Below are 16748 nucleotides of genomic sequence, written 5' to 3' on the forward strand. Positions count from 1 at the left end.
CACTCTTCTGGCTCATGATTGCCGCCGTCTTTCAGTGCCCACCCACCAGGGGCCACTAAGGTCACATGCAGTAGCTACTAGTGACCTTTTCTTTTTTGGGGGGGGGAGGGTGACACTTGCATCTGAACAATCACTTATCCAGGTATTGGTTAATAATTTTAATTAGTTGTCAGGTTGAAGGGGGGAGAGGGTAGAAAACAAGATTGGAAACCTTACCCTAAAAACCCCCTTCTTCCATGTGAAAGGGGGTTAGAAAATGCGTTTCATGAGCTTACAAACCCCCTTATTTTAAAGGTCATGAAAATTAGGCATATAAACAATTCAAACCCCATGTGGTCTTTTTGGTTCCTGTTTTGTGACACCTTTCTTGGTTCGTAGAGCCTGTCCGTGGGTAGAGTCCGAGCACCGCTCAGTGGGAAATGACTGGCAAGTAGGATTTTACTGTGAGAACTAGGGTAATGGGCTGAGAGCCACGTTGGGAAGCAAAGCCTTGGGCAGATAAACTTGGAGCCAAGATCTGCCTAGAAATCAGAAGCAACAGTTCAATGTCGATGCCCCAAGGTGGTGCCTGAGAACTGAGTGATAGCCACACGGGGTCTGGAATGAGCCCCCCTAAAGGATGGCCCCTTTCCAGAACTAGAAGAGGGAAAGATGATGGGTGCTCAGCCTTGTACAGACGGTTGTAGGAGGGGAGTTAAAACCAGGACCGACCATCCACATTCCTCATGTGCACGCAGCCTTGCATGGTCACTCACCTGTCCAGGGAGCTGCTGTGCCATAGGCATTCTGCAAGAGAGCACACTAGACTCAGGGATCACGTTCCCTCCACGGGTGATTTCAGTTAAGTAATCACAGTGTCAGTTGCTGAGAGGGGCTAATGGAGGAGCACTTTGAAAAACACAACAAAGGGGCACGGTCTCAAATATGCTCAGGAAGCCTCCTGGGGACAAAGATAGGAGTGCCGGAGGGTGCCAGAACCCTTGGCTCCTGCACTGCAGTCGTGGTCATCAGAACTATTCCTTTACGTTTCAGTATGTGGCACAGGCCTGTGTGCCTAATGAGGCTACCTCCCCGTTCCAGGGCTTTCTTCATGCTGGGAAGACTGCTTGCTCGGAGATAGACTCAATGCAGAATTTTCCTACTGAATAAGTAACAAGCTGTTAAGTACACAATGAAAGCGAGGGACGTGGTGATTGATAGAAGCTGATGTTTCCCTGTCCCATCTGTAGCCTGCAATTAAAGTCGCCGGAATCTTCAGCCTCTATGGCAGGAGAATGGCACAAATGTACCGGGGGAATAGCCAAGAGGGCTAGTGTAGTTTGCCAGGAGGTGGTCTGTGTGTCCCCACCCCCAAAAGGATTAGTCACAGAGACATGGTGCAGCTGACTCTCTGCCTTTACAGGAGGGGAAGGCTGCATTGTTCTCTGAAGGGCATGGGAGGAAGTGATAGCATGTGTGGCAGGGAACAAGAGGAAGGAGCTGGACAGATGGAACGGGAGTCTCTCCACCATAGCCAGTGGCCGACTGGTCCAGAGGCACAGGGTGGCTGAGGGCAGCCCTCGCTGTGCTGCATCTAGACCTGCGTCTGGAGATGAACATCAGTAATAATAACTACACTTTGTTTTCCCTCTGTGGCTTTGTCGTTTGTAAGATGCTCTAATTCCACGGGTCCCCAAAGTTGCCTTGAAAGATGTTCGTGCAGTTGCCTAAAGAGGGCAACACAAGCTCACAGTAACTGAGTAATTTGTCACAAATCTGTCTGTCTGTCTCTCTCTCTCTCTCTCACACACACACACACACACACACACACACGAACATACACTTCAAGTTCAAATACCCACAACATCTGCTAGAAGGTGGCAGGCAGTTCTAAGTGTGTCTGAGCATTTGTATGATTCTCTATAGAAAATGTACCTTTCCAAGCCTTTGAGCTTGTACATCTCTCATCTCCTTGCATTTGCCCCTTGCCTTCTGCGGGCTGTCAGTTTTACAGTCTCAAGTACGCATGAGCTTGAGGTAGCCTTTTCATGTTTCTCTAAGGCTCTGGTGGATGGTGCCATGCTCACACATACACAGGCAGCACGAACTTGACTCAATGAGTTATCTAAAAAATAAACGAGGAAGAGGAATAGGACACGGAAATGGGAGAGGAGTCTCTTGGCCAAGGAGAATTGGAGAGGGTAGATATTATGAAAATACATTATATGCATGTAAAAAAAAAAATAAAAGTTTGAGTTAAAAGAACGTTTAAATTCCAGCTTTCTCTGCCTGCGATATCAGCACTGGCGTTTTATAAAACGGATTCCAGCCCCATGCAACCTCACGCCCCACCCACTTTTTTTTTTTCCAAAGCTACAGGAAAGTGTTCTCAATGCTGAGATCTCAAGGGGTGAGGGAACAGGTGCCTGGCCACATTCTGTTCGGCAGGAAGCACAATAGCTGCTTCAGACTCTTAACTTCTCTCTCACTCTGGAAAGTCATATAGAAAGAGAAAATGGATTAATTTGACTGATGGCACCAAAGAAGAAAAAAATATTAGACACAAGAAAGGCCATCTTTCCTACAGAGGCTCATTTCATTCTATGTAGCGCTTCCCTGGGATAGCTGCCAATTGTTAGCAGCAAGAGTAATGTTAGCCATTTCTTAAAATTTCACTCTTGAGTATTATGGAGATAAATAACTAAATGATGGAGAAATCACTTTCTTTCACGGTAGTGGTTTAAGAGGAGTAAAGAGAACTCAAATGCAGATAATATTGGAAGGTGTGAAAAAACTCACCCATGGTTGAAACATTGGCTGTTACCGTAGGTAACAGGAGTTCTGTTCTGCATGGCTGCTGTGGAGAGGCATCCGGCTAAAAGTGAAGGGTCTGTGTGTGAGGAGGAGCAGGTTTCTTTGAAGTCCTGGCATTGGTCCAATGGGAAATGATGCCTCTGTTCTGTTTTGCTGCAGGACCCATGCAGGAGACCATCTATGACTTCTGGAGGATGGTGTGGCATGAGAACACGGCCAGCATCATCATGGTGACCAACCTCGTGGAAGTGGGAAGGGTAAGCTGGCCCATCCACTACAAACACACTTTGGTTTCTTGCTGGGTAGGCGATAGATGTGGACTGTTTGATGTATCCTCCAAAACAATAATAATAACTACCAGCCTCTCCTGCTGCTTGCCGTGGTAGCTTATACAATTTTAGTGAGCGGCTTTCACCTGTTGCAATAGCAATAGACAGGAAACACACTCAGGATTTAAAAGCTGATGTCGTCTGGGTATATTGAGCACGTAGAGACACCTGTAAGCCTTAGGGCTGGTTGTTGGTTGTCAAGACTCTGGGTGCTAAGTGAGTTCTGTAAGTCGGGGGAATTGGCTCTGAAAATGCTGTTCAGTGCTAGGACCTGTCTCTGGATTAGAAACCCAAGCCTGCTGCCATGCTTCAGTGTTCGTCAGTGTCCTACAGATGAACAGATTATGGAAAGGGAACCATCTGTCCCAAAGGTCTTGTATCCCTGACTCTAGTGACTATCTATAGGTTTTCATTATTTAACTCTGAGGCTGATGGGTGGCAGTAATCTTAGCAGTTAGCATGCCATCAGATCACCTCCAGAGCACAAACCTTAGATGAGAAAATGTACAGAGTACAACTGCCTTTTATAACGGACTCAATTCCACAGTGATACTTAAGGCAAATGAAGAGCCCATTACTTCTTAGGAAAGGCGGTATTTTTATCTAGCAATGACATGGTACTCTTCCTAGCACTGAGTTGTTGAAGCAAGAACCTTAAAGGAGGGGTGTTTCTTAAGATTCTCAGAAGGTATCAGAAACGCACAGAGATGGAAAGTCTTTGTCTCAGAAGAAGATCCTAGCACATGGGATATACTGAAAATTCTAGAAGAGATGGCAGATTATAACCCTACCTTCTACAAACATCTTGAAATTCTAGATAAATTATACATCACATAAGTATGTAAGTAGACTAGTTTGAAACATGCAACTTCACATTCAAGAAAACAAAATGACCCCAGACCTGAAGTACACTAAGGGCCGGAGACTGGAAAGTTTGGACATTGCAGTGTGCTAAAAGCAGGCAGGGAGCCTTGATTTATCTTGGTGAGAGGGAGCTTGATGGTCAGAAAGACCAAGAGATAGCATCTTGGGGCCTTCGGTTAACATAAAATCCAAACCTATAGGGGTAGATGGTCAGATAAAAGGCAAACTCAGGGAGGAGGCAGGGAGGAGTGTAGAAAAAGAAAATATCCACATGCCCTGGACAAATTATAGGGTCGTTGTTCCATCTTCACTTTAGATCCCATGAAAACAAACCTCTGCTAAACTTATTGGTCAAGACAACACCTAATATAAGGTTGAAAAGGTATCACCAAAAGTCAACCCTCCGTGGCTGTGGGTTCCACGGCCGTGGGTTGAATCAACGGTAGTTTCACGCCATCTACCAAAACAAAAAGGCATCTCTATTCAGCATGTGCTTTTTCTTATTATTGTTTCTTAAACAAACACAACCATTTTGTAGAGTTTACACTGCGTTGGGTATCACAAGCCATCTAGAGGTGACGTTGCCTCGGTTCCACATAAAAGCTATAGCAATTCACATAAAGAGTCCCTGGGACCCTAGAGCCAATCCCCCCCCTTGAGAGAGGAGTGTTTAAACTCACAGGGCGCAAGTAAAATAAAAGGTTCCTAGATGCTCTTCATTAAAAAGAGAGATGGGATATCTACTTCAAGAAAGTGGACAAGGGTAAAACCAAAGAAAAATAAAAAAAGTAGACAAGAAATTGATTAAATTATAGTAATAAAGATCAAGAACTACGAACCGCATTATATGAAATAGACAAACATTTGTCAACAGATTAAAAATAAAAGGAAGAAAACCAGATTTCACCAATATTAGAAAAGGTTAGTGGCTTTATGCTAGAAGAATAAACTGAATTATAGTAAATTTGATAATTTTGTATAAAAAAAAAAGTCTTCTCTAAGACCAGTTCCAAAGGAAAATGAAATTCTGACAAAAAAAAATTTATTTAAAAGTTGAAGACTTTCAACAGTCAGCCATGAAAATTTACTAGTGTGAAGGACTTTATTGGTACTCAATATCCAAATTTTGTTATATTGAACTTTATAAGTTATAAAATACAAATACCTTTTCTTTGTTTTATAAAATGATTCTACAAAAATAGAAAAGAAAGATTGGTTTCTCTCTTACTTTATGAGGATAGGACAGTTTGGAAATCCATCCCAGAAAAAAAAAAAAACCATAGAAGAGGAAATTATAGGTGTCACAAACTGATAGGAAGAGATAAATGGACCAGTATGTCCAAACAGAGAGCCCAGATGTTGACTGCAGGCCTAAGTGGTAAGATAGATAATAAGTGAGCTTTTCAATCAACCCAGCTGGGACATTTGCTTATCCTTGTGGACTAAAAATTAACAGATGTCGTCCTCATGGAACACCCCAAATAAGTAACAGTGGAAGACCTACATATCACAAATACAGCTCTTAAAATGTACTGAAAACAACACAGGAAAATGTTTCAGACTTTGGGCTTTTTGAAGATTGTTTCAAGGACAATAAAAGCCCAGTGCTTTAAGAAAAAGATTGGCATTTTTGAAAGTTTCAGCATGGAAAGTTTCTGTATAGCAAGGGTTATCCAAAATGGCAAGTTGAGGGGGTTATATATGGGTCCATTATGTAAAGCACAAAATCTTTCAAAGATATATTTTCTGTCCAGGAAGTATAAAGCCTGTCTCTTTCTTTCAATTCTGTCTCTCCTGGGAGCCGGTGGGAGCACAGGTGAGCTGGCTTGGAGCCTGGTCCAGCAGTTGCTGGTCATGTGGGCATCCTAGAGGGGCATCTCTCTTACCATGAGAAAGTAGGATGCGATGGAGTTTGCTCATCCATCAGGTCAGACAGCCATGACAGTGTCCCTTGAGCTGAGAGGCTGCCAATTCCACTCCAAGGTCAGCAAGATCCAGAACCTGGGGAAGGCTCCTCCTGCCTTTCATGTGGCTGCCTTCTCCCTGGGATCTCAAGAAGCATTGTGGATAGAGTGATTCACCAGGGCTTTTCTTACATGGACACTAACCTTACCGGATCAGAGCCCCACTCTTTTTAACCTCATTTATCCTTGACCTTCATTTCCAGATACAGCCACCATGAGGAAGGGGTGATCCAGTTTCAACATTTGAATTTGGGGATATAAAATATTCACTCCATGTCCAAATGGAGACCAAATAGCAGAACTTTGGGGAGTTCTGCTATAGGTTACATGAGTTTCTCCACATCAGATAGAAAAGTCCTTGTCCATCATGAGGACTCAGTAAATATTAGATATTAATTTAAATGTTTTATTTCAAACCTCGGACCAGCAGTGATATACATAATGACCCTGATTTTCCTGGGTATTATGGGGGTGGGAAATGGCAGCAGAATTCATTCTCATTTAAGGGATGATGCAGTTTTGTCCCTTCCCATCCTCAGTAAATATGTGTGAGTCTGTCCTCTCCCATCCTCAGTAAATAACCATGGTGTGTGGCTTCCTGAGTAGTGCCAAAGAACAACCAAATGTGCCCTTGAGGTCTTCCATGGATAGATAGAGCGAGGATTTTCTTGGTCTTCCGTTCCTTCTAAGGAACAGTGCCCTCATTCCAGGCTCTGGACGGACTCCAGAAATACTTGCAGAATGTCCACATCCCATAGTCCAGGAGGTGGTCCGGGTTTCAGGAGCCTTTACAAGAGCTGCATTCCCCCCCCCCCAAGGGATTAGCCACCTCAGATTTTAAATATTTACATCGGAACTGGCTTTCAAGGATTTCTGGGCATAAACCATTTCGAAAAGTGAATAATCAGTGCCATAGTGAATTCCAGCATGTCTTTAGGGATAACTGTGCACATGTCATTTCTTTTTTTTCTTCATTGAAATTCCCAAGTGAGCTCTATCTGGACTCAGTACCTTAAGAAGATCTTTGTAGTGATGTACTGTTCATCACTACAGTAAAGACTGGGGAGATGGCTCAGCAGTTAAGAGCACTCTCTCTTGCAGACGACCAGAGTTGAAAAACCACTCATAAGGCAGCTTACAACCATCTGTAACTGCAAGTTAGGGGGATCTGACACCCTCTTCCAGCACATAACCACCACACCCCTACCCCAGCACCAGGCACAGACATACACACAGGCAGACCACCCATAAACAATCTTAAAGAATTATAATTACAGTGTGCAAAAGACTACGGTACATTTTTTCAGAAAGTCGGATTTCATTTCAAGTAGTGGAGCTCTGTACATATAACAACTGGATATGCCTCGCTAGGGCAGTCACTGCTTCCTCTTTCCATCAGGCCCTTGGACCTGCCCTGCACAGGGTGGTCACTGTTGGGTTTTACGACAGTGGCTTTGACAGCTCAGTGTGGAAACTCCAGGCAAAGTGATGTAGCTGGAGGAGGGGGTGGACATTAGGTTTCTGGTTTGTTTGTAAGTCTATTTTCATAGGTTTACAAGAGATAGAAATGGTTGAGTTTTTGTTTTTCACAAATCCTGAATTCTCACCAGGATGGTGGAAAGGGTGTGCGTGAGTCCGAAAGAGGCCTCTAGTGCCTTCATGGGGTTGTCTTCAATTAGTAGTGACATTAATGGCATCTATCCTTGAATGTCTGCCATGGATTTGGAAGTTTTGACAAGAGGTCATCTCCTTTCTGGGGAAAGGCCCCGACCTTGTTCCAGGCTGCTTCCTGTTGTTTAGTGCTGCACATTTCTTCAGAGCAGCTCCCCGCTTTCCGTGCATAGAAAACAACAGCAGCAAACCATCCAAGAAATCAAAATGACATGATTTTTAAGGGCAACGGCCACCTACTTAACATGGGCACCGCACACAGGGCGTCCTTCATGAATTACCCATGAGCCGCACGGATGTGTGTCTGTTTACACAGACTTGCTGCTGATTCATTAAGTCAGAACCGGAGACCGGCTTCCACCCTTCCTTGCCCTCAAGCACTCGGCATCCAGGGGCTTTAATTGCCTGTGCCGGAGCCACTGGGAGGCCTTCGCTGTCAACGGCACCTGTTGTAGAAGACAGAGATGCTCCGCTCTCCTCCAGTGGGGTCCCGGTACATCTGCCAGGACTTGTCATTATCCGAGACTCCCGTGTCACCGTGGTGCATCCCATCTCAGCCCATGTGCCTGGGAAGGGACCCTTGTCAGCTTCCCTGGCACCTGCCAACAGCTGCACACCTGGCAGCTAAGTGGCGCTGGAATGTTTTGTGATTGTCTTCCCTGTTTAATGAACCCACCTGAGGGACAGCCAGTGTTCTATCCAGGCTCTTGATTCCCAGGCATTCCTGTTTACACTGTTTGTGTGGAGATGCAAAAAAGAAAAAAAGAAAAAGAAAGAAAAAGAAATGCTGCCATGGGGTTGAACTAATCCATCTGCCAGAAGTCTCATAACCAAATCTGCAGGGCTCCCAAAGGAGATTTTTGCACCGGTAATTTAAGCTAATGATTTCTAAACATATTTAGTCAGTTTTATGAAGACCTCATTAGAATGTGACTGTTTATTAAAAATCCAGACAAGGCCTCACAGTTATTTAGGAGCATTATTGTTGAGTCACTGAATAGTCGTGGTAACAGATGACAAAATGTTTGAGAAGTCAAGAATGCAGGGAACACAGATGTTAACCTCTGTTATGGTTGAAGAGGGGAGGGAACTACCGACAGGGAGCTGGGAGAATTTCATCTGCCCAAAGATGCTGATCTGAAATTCTTTCTATAGGATTTCTCCGAAAGAGAACACGGAAGCAGCAATGTTTAACATAAACACTGGATGTGAGAATTAGCTTCCTAATACACCTACAAAGAGGGTGTGCTAAAATTCCAAGTGCCCATGATACATAGGAAAAAAGAACATCAGTAGCCCCCAAAGCCAGGATCAGTGGGAAAATCAAGAGAGAGTGAAGGCTGTACTTCCTAAAGCACAGACCTAACTTGCTTACTTATAAGAACAGCTCTGGTAACCTTTACTAGTACAAAACGACAAGACCCTTTCACTACAGGAACTTGACTTGTTTGAAGACCTTGATCAATCTTATCTGGGAGAGAAGAGATAAATTGTTTTTATATGCACTCCTGGTTTCCCTGTCTTAAACTCTTAACTATTCCTTCCCATGGAATTTTTTTAATGAAACACATTATTTTTTTTATTGAAGATATCTTTTTCAGGCAATATATTCTGATAATGTTTTCCCCCTCCTCCGTCATCTCTGGGATCCTTCTCCTCTCCCCACCCACTCAGCCCTTTATTTTTCTCTCTCTTTAGAAACCAAATAAGCAGACAAAACATACAAACAAAAACCAAGGGAAAAAATACAAGAAACACACACACCACTACCACCACCATCAACAACAACAACAACACAAAATATAAGCAAGAGACCAATAAGGCCAAAGAAATTGTCTAAACAAAGCAGTGTGAGACAAAAAGTCTACAGAAATATCACTGGTTCATTTTGTGTTGGCCACCTGGTGCTGGGCATGGGACCTGCCCTTCAGTGTGTTTAAATTACCCAGTGAGATTCCACTGGAGAAAACCACGGATGGCTTTTAGACTCAAGGTGGGAATGTGTGTCTGTTTCCCTCTCTCTGCGCTGCCACTGTCTGACTTGAACCTGTGCAGCACTTGTCTGTACATCCACAGTCTCTGTGAGTTCATCCGTGCATCAGCCCTGTGTCTGAAAAACAGTTTCTTGGACTCATCCGTCACCTCTGGCTCTTACAGTCCATCTACCCCCTCGTCTACATAGTTCCTGAGCCCTGAGAGGAGGTGTTTGGTGAAGATGTCCCATTTAGGACTGCGTGCTCCAAAGTCTCTCACTCCCTACGCACTGCTCAGTTGTGGGGCTCTGTGTCTGTTCCTCATCTACTGCAAGAAGAACCTGATGATGGCTGAGCAAGACAATGATATTTGAGTATAGCAATGTCCTGAGGAGTCATTTTATTGCTATGTGTCTGAACAGTAATATTTTATTTTCCTCAAGGCCCATGGCCTATCTAATCTCAGGTTCTTGGCTAACCAAGGAGTGTCAGACATGGGTTCCATCTCATAGAGTAGGCCTTAAATCCAAATAGAGGATGATTGGTTATTCCCTCAACATTTGAGCCACTATTGGACACCATATCATGCATTCAGGTCACTGCTGTAGATCACCAGCAAGCTGGCTTGATAGTAACCATTCTTCTCAGGTGCTATGCAGAGTACCTTCCAGTAAGTACTAGTCAGTGAATGCTAGTCAGTAGGGGTAAAGGCTCTAGTTAAGCACCAAATAAACATCTCTGTGTTCAAAGAGATTTGTAAGCGTTGTCTTCAAGAAGTTTATAGAAAGCAACTGTTTCTAAAGAATATTTTGTGTCCTGATATGATTACACTCTTAGACTTTGATTAATTTACGTTCTTTCAACAAATATCCATCTCCATTTGCATGAACCAGGATCAAGTCTTGCCTCCTGCCTGTGCTTATTATCTGACTTTCTCACACTCATTAACCATGTCCCCCAAATAAAACACCTCAGAGTCGAAATGTGTCATTCAGATTGCTACTCACCGTGACACCTTTTTGTATCACCCAATACTGAAAGCACGCTTTGTTTTATACTTACTCCACTTCAGGTATTTATATGCCAAGCCACAGAAATACCAATATGAATGGGTCATTGCCTTCTGTCCTCACGTAAACTCCACAGTAGCTTCAAAACACAATCTTTCACAGCAGTCATGGTAGCAAGACACTTACAGGCCGACTCAGCTCGTGCCATGTTCCATTCTCAGGCCTATTTCTCACTGCTGTATTCGTTTTTATAAAAATGGCTCTTAACTCACTGCATCGGCTCAGTGCACACTTGTATATATAACCACATTTAGGCTCCATTAAATATATATATAATATTTATTTATATTTTATATATTATTATATATTATATACCTATATAATATAAATTATTTATTATATTTATATATATTTAATGGAGCCTAAATGTGCTTGTCTTGTTCTCTGTGCCCTTATCAATATGGCCTCCAACTCGTACTTCCAACCTTATCCCTACTAGTCATACCTAATGCTATGGTTGAAATCTAGAATGTCCCCCCAAAGGCCATGTGTTGAAAGCTTACTCACGAGGATGGCACAATTGGAGGAACCCCAAAGAAGCAGGGACCTCTTGAGAAATCTTCTGGTTGCTGAAGATGTGTCCTTGAAGGAACTTTGAGGACCATGGCCCTTTCTTTTTTTTCTTTTGCTTCTGTACAATGGAAATGGGCTTCCTCCTCCACATGGTCCTGCCATGATGGCCTGCCTTAATACAGTTCTGATGAAACAGTCAAACCAAGTGACCAGGACCTGAAACCTCCAAACTGTGAGCCAAAATTAACCAGTAAGTCAGTTGTATTTTGTTATAGTAAATAAACACCCACACATATACCCCAAATATTTACTGCTTGCCAAATATGCCTCACACAAGAAAAACCTGTGGCTGTAAAGGGACCAGAAATTTCGGATTGTACTGTTCCACCCAGAGCCTCCAGTGTCATGAGATACTGAGAACTTCAAATGTCATGGGAGTAATTAAGAAATTGAATTTCTATTTAATTTTATTAATTCAGATTTCAATAACCATATTTACTAGTGGTTATCTCTTGAACTCTGATGAGATCTTTCTTTCCTCTACCTACTTAAATATGACCCTTCTTTTATTAATAATTTATTATAGTTTCTTTTTTAGGAGAGAGAGTACAGAGGGTGATTGGAGTCTATCTGTGTAATCCATGCTAGCCTAAAACACATAATTCTCCTGCCTTAACCTCCTAAGTACAACGATTATGAGCAAGAAACTTTTCATGAGTCTTCAATAGGTATTTTATCTCCCCTACTGTCATGCCCCTGTTATTTATCATTGTGTCCTTTACTGTGACTTTTAGCTCTGCCCTTCCTAGTTTGTAGTGAGAGTCTCTTTCAGTGCCAAACACACACCTTAGAACTCCAAACTTCCTACCCATAGAAGACAGAGAATAACTCACAAACACCCCTGTTTTGCTGGGTTAGCATGAGACTAAATACATGCATTGAATATCCACTGTTCTTTTCCCATGCCCACAGCTGCCCTTTTCCTTCCCTGTGCAAACCGCCCACCTGGTCCTTCCATTGAGACCCATGAAAACATTTGGTCAGAGAGCCCTTTCCCAGAATATGGAAGCATCTTTATGGATGCATAAAGATGGATGCATCTCTATGTTCTGGGACAGCAGCGTTGATTCCTTTCTCCTGACTACAAGTTATTTGTTTCTGCTGCTACAAAACATTTATTCTTCTTGTCCCAAACTGTCATAATTTTAACACAAACCTAAAAGTGAAAGAAGTCATTAGCAGTGTCCTGTGACAATTCCTGTCATGCTCCCAGTCACCTCCCACTAACAATCACCAGGGAAGGAGACACCCAGTGCTACTAAGCCATTCTGTGACCAGCAAGTGAGGGACTTGGTTACTTCTATGAAATATAAGTCCCTGGCCACACCCCTGAGCTTTGAGATTTTTCCCTACCTAACAATCTCAACTCTCTTATGAAAATATAAAATACCACATAATATCAGCCAAGAGACCTAATTTGTCTGGTTCACAAATTAATCTAAGGCCAGGTCTCCTAATCCTTCTTAGTGTAGTTAATTGGTCATTTAATGTTATACTTACTGAAGCCATAGCACAAAGAAATAGAAAGATATTTATAATTCCTCATCCTCATAGCACATCAGATAAGATATTAGAAACCCAAATATAATAAACAATTAACTGTGACAGACTTAAGCCAGAATGTAATAATGATAATGATAAGATAAATTCTGCCTATAGAATCTAGGACTTGGAGAAGGCAGTTACAGGCTAGAGCCTTCCAGGAGAAATGATTTCAAATGGCAAGAATAGGACACAAATCATTTCAGCAAAACAAGGAAGGAAGCCACAGAGAGGAGAGATGGTGGCAGGACCAGAAAGCCGGTGGCCTGGCACATCTGTTTTAGAGTGGATGGGGACTCTAATACTGGAATCTAGTTCAGAGCTTGTTGAAAAGGGTCTGTGATGGAGAGCGGTAACAGGGGAATGTCTGACTCACTGGAAGCCATTGAGGAAGTGATTCAGTTGTTCTGATTAGTGTTGTGGAAACGTTCTGGCTCGGTACGGTAGCGTATACGTGCTGTCCCAGCCACTCAGGCAGGAGGACCCACGACCAGCCAGGATGACAGAGCCAGGAAGAAGGGGAGAAGGGAGAGAAAAACAAGGACTATGGTAATCACTGAAAAAAATGAGGGGGTCAGAGAGGAACATGGGCTTTTCATTGTTGAGCAGTATCAGCAAAAGGCGAGTGTGGGAGATCACAGCGTGGCTGTGTTGGGAGGAGGTGCCATTAAAGAAAGAGGAGAACTTGGATATGAACCTGGGTCTCAGGCTTCGTGACCTGGACAGTCAACATGAAGGCTGTTAACCAAGTTCTTCCTGCAAATCCATTCCCACCTCACCCCGTCCTCCATGACAGGGCTGGAGATTTAAGGAGAAGGGTGCATGGCTCCTTTTTGATAGGTGGAGTTGGAGGAGCTGACTGAAAAACAGATTGAGCTTTCCGGAAGTCTCGGGAAAGAGGTGAATGGAAGGCTCTGTGAGACCCGAGATCTTTTTCCGTTTCCCACCATCTGCTGTGCCCTCTCTCCCCTCAGCTTTGGGCTAAATGTGGCAACCCAGAGGAAAGACAAGGCACAGTCTAAGGAGTGTCAAAACAATGATTACAGTAATGAGCGCACACGTGCACCTGTGCACATATGTGGGCGCTCAGTGATAGGTTAGCGTGTTTGTCTGTTTTTCATTACTATGTTGAAATGCCTGGGGAAATGTACGTTACAAAGCAAACGGGCTGATGAACTTCCACAGCTCTGGTAGTCTAAACATCTGTGTTCCCATTCTTGCAAGGGCCCTGTTGGCTTCACCACATCATGATGGGGACACTGAGAGCCTCTCTCCCTCACTCATTCTAAAGCCACTGAAAATCAAACACTGTATCTGCCCGGAAGACATAATTCGCACTAAATATTCTCAGAGAGTCCACCTCTAAGATCCTGAGTGGTATTAAGTTGCTGTCCTTGTAGCCTAAGACTGAGGATTAAGCTCCTGTGTGACTGGGAAGGGAGCTATATTCGAGTGATAATATTTAGCATAAGAAGAGTTGGGAATGTGAAAAGAAGTCACTAGAGATGCCAAATAAAACAAAAAAAGAATGAAATGACAAAAGGAAAATCACAGACAAAATGAGTGGTTTCTGAGCCGTCCAGCACAGGCTACATTCAGTTGATGTGGACAGTCACGGAAGGCTGAGCCTGCAGAGGTAAACTGTGTCTGTGGCCGCTGGAGTGGGGACTCAGGTGACATGATTAACCTCAGTGACAGTGGATATCACAGGGTGATGTGGGATTCATACAAGGGGTGCCTCCTGTGGACCTGAAGCTGAGGCTGCAGGCAGTGTTGCCGGATCAGTGCCCTGCCCTGAGTGTGGCAGAGCACCTATCCAAAGAGGAAGGGACGGGAGTTGGGGGCACAGACAACCACAACATGCATCAGGGATGCTGCAGATGTTCAGTGTTGACACAGAGAGAGCTGAGGCTCTGACATGGAGAGCTGAATGTGCACTTGTAGAATGCAGGGTCAATGGCTCGCTCTCAAGAGTCCCCAAGAGTTTGCATGAGGAAGGACCGTGAACTAGGGATTCATGCGAGGTTATACAAAGACAGCCACTTAAAACCAGAAAAAAAAAAAAAAGCAGCCCAGAACTTGACAAAGGAATGTCACTGGACCACTTTCCCCTCTTGTTTCAGGAGGTGGCCCATCAGGGTTGTTAGGCCCCGTGCAACAGAGATCAGTTCTAGCTAATTAAAGTCAAAGGGGAATTTACCTGAAGAGTACCAGGAGCTCTAAATGCTAATGTGGAAAGTGAAGCCTACAGACAGGCAGGAAAGAACACAGCGAGTCCAGAGGGTAGGGAGCCAGACGGTGTGCTGGGATGCCTGTGCAAAGACGATGAACACGTATCTTCCTTCCTTATGCTCAAGATTCCAAAGATGAGGTGGGGCATCCAGGTCCCCAGAGCTGGTTCAGATACCTTCCCTGTGCCCAGGCCCTCTGTGCTGGTTAGTTTTTTGTCAACCTGACACAAGCTAGGGCCATGTAGGAAGAGGTAACCTCGACTGAGAAAATATCTCCATCAGATTGTAGGCAAATCGGAGGGTGGGGAGCATTTTCTTGATTAATGATTGATGTGGGCAGAGCAGGCCCACTGTAGGTAGTGCTAGCACTGGGCACGTGATCCTGGGTTGTGTAATAAAGCAGGCTGAGCAAGCCATAGGAATCAAACCAGTAAGCCTCATTCCTCCATGGCCTGTGCCTCAGTTCTTGTCTCTAGGTTCCGGCCGGCTTCAGTGCCTTAGGTGGTTCCCCTCAGTGATAACCTGTGGTTGGAGCACGTGAGCCAAATAAATCCTTTCTTCCACTAGTTGTTTTCGGTCATGGTGTTATCACACCGATAGAAAGCAAGCCAGGATGACCTACTCTAGCAGACTCCACAGAGAATAAATCTCTCTCTGGGTAAGGCTATCAAGAATTCACTGGGATATAGGGAGAAGTTCTGCCTTCCCTTGTTCTGGAGAAAGGATGAGGAGGGGGAAGACATAAACGAGACTGGATACAGGAGGCAGGTGGCTGGAATTCTGTGACTGCCAGCAGTCAACATGCTTTAGCACTGGTTGGTATAATCCATCATGGCATAGTGTCGGAAGAAGCTCTCCACCCCGGTGGCAGCGTGGGTATCTGCACAGGTCAGAATGTGGAGACAGAGTTGAGGCAAGAAGTAGTGCCTGGCTAGAAATCTCAACTCCTGCCCTCTAAAGCCCTCCTTCTGTAAGACCTGGGGTCTCACAGCTCAGGAGTTTAAGATGCACAATGGGGTCACCCCTGCCAATCAGCAAAGAGTGGCACCGGGAGACAAAGGCCTTTAGGTTTTTAAAAGAAAAATTGCGGGAGATTTGAAGTTGCAGTCTTGGCAATTTAGGATTGGATGAGGAAGCTATAAAGTAAGATAATTGGTTAGTCTTAGGTGTTCAAGCTTGGCCAGTCCTGCCAAGTGTGGATGCAGCTGCAATTGAAGGTGGGGGTGGTTAGCTCATCCTTGAAGTTAGGGGCTGTGGACTTTTGGCTGCAGGTCAAAAGCTACTCAGAAGAAGTCTGGGTTCATTGCTAAGAAATGCTATCTCAAAGACAGGAGTTTTTCTTTTGCTGAGTGAAGGTCATTGCTTGCTTGCCTTTTTTCTATCTGTCCTCGTAGATAGGGTCACATTTTTCCATTCTCTGGAAAGGTACTAAGAGGCTTTCGCTTAACCTGAACCGAAAACTCAAAACTATAGGCTTTAGAAGACATACAGGTTACAAAGTTAGTCTAACCCTTTCACTTCTAGGGCCCTTATCTCAGGATTCCACTGTCTCCCCCAAAGCATAGCTGCCAGCTGGGAACCAAATACTCAAAGGGAAACATTCTATATCCAAAGCATATCAAGTAGGGTGTGATTGCGGATCCAAAGTCAAAAACATTTGGGGGCAAAGGGAACCAGCAGATGTCCATCTCTGAGCTTCAGTTTTGTATCTTTGAAGCGAGAGGAAATTGATCAATTC

The 16748-nt window shown here is 44.0% G+C and overlaps 1 protein-coding gene across 8 annotated transcripts in view; it reads left to right on the top strand.

Annotated features, from left to right (window-relative positions):
* The window catches only part of Ptprm (protein tyrosine phosphatase receptor type M), a 674808-nt gene that overhangs the window by 615076 nt on the left and 42984 nt on the right, over nt 1-16748 (top strand). For all 8 annotated transcript variants that reach the window (XM_060368219.1, XM_060368222.1, XM_060368217.1 and 5 more), the window contains one exon: nt 2953-3050. In XM_060368219.1, coding sequence (XP_060224202.1) covers nt 2953-3050 — 98 coding nt within the window. The remainder of the gene's footprint in view (nt 1-2952; nt 3051-16748) is intronic.

Source organism: Meriones unguiculatus, chromosome 15 (genome assembly GCF_030254825.1).
Source record: "Meriones unguiculatus strain TT.TT164.6M chromosome 15, Bangor_MerUng_6.1, whole genome shotgun sequence".
Taxonomy (NCBI): Eukaryota; Metazoa; Chordata; class Mammalia; order Rodentia; family Muridae; genus Meriones; species Meriones unguiculatus.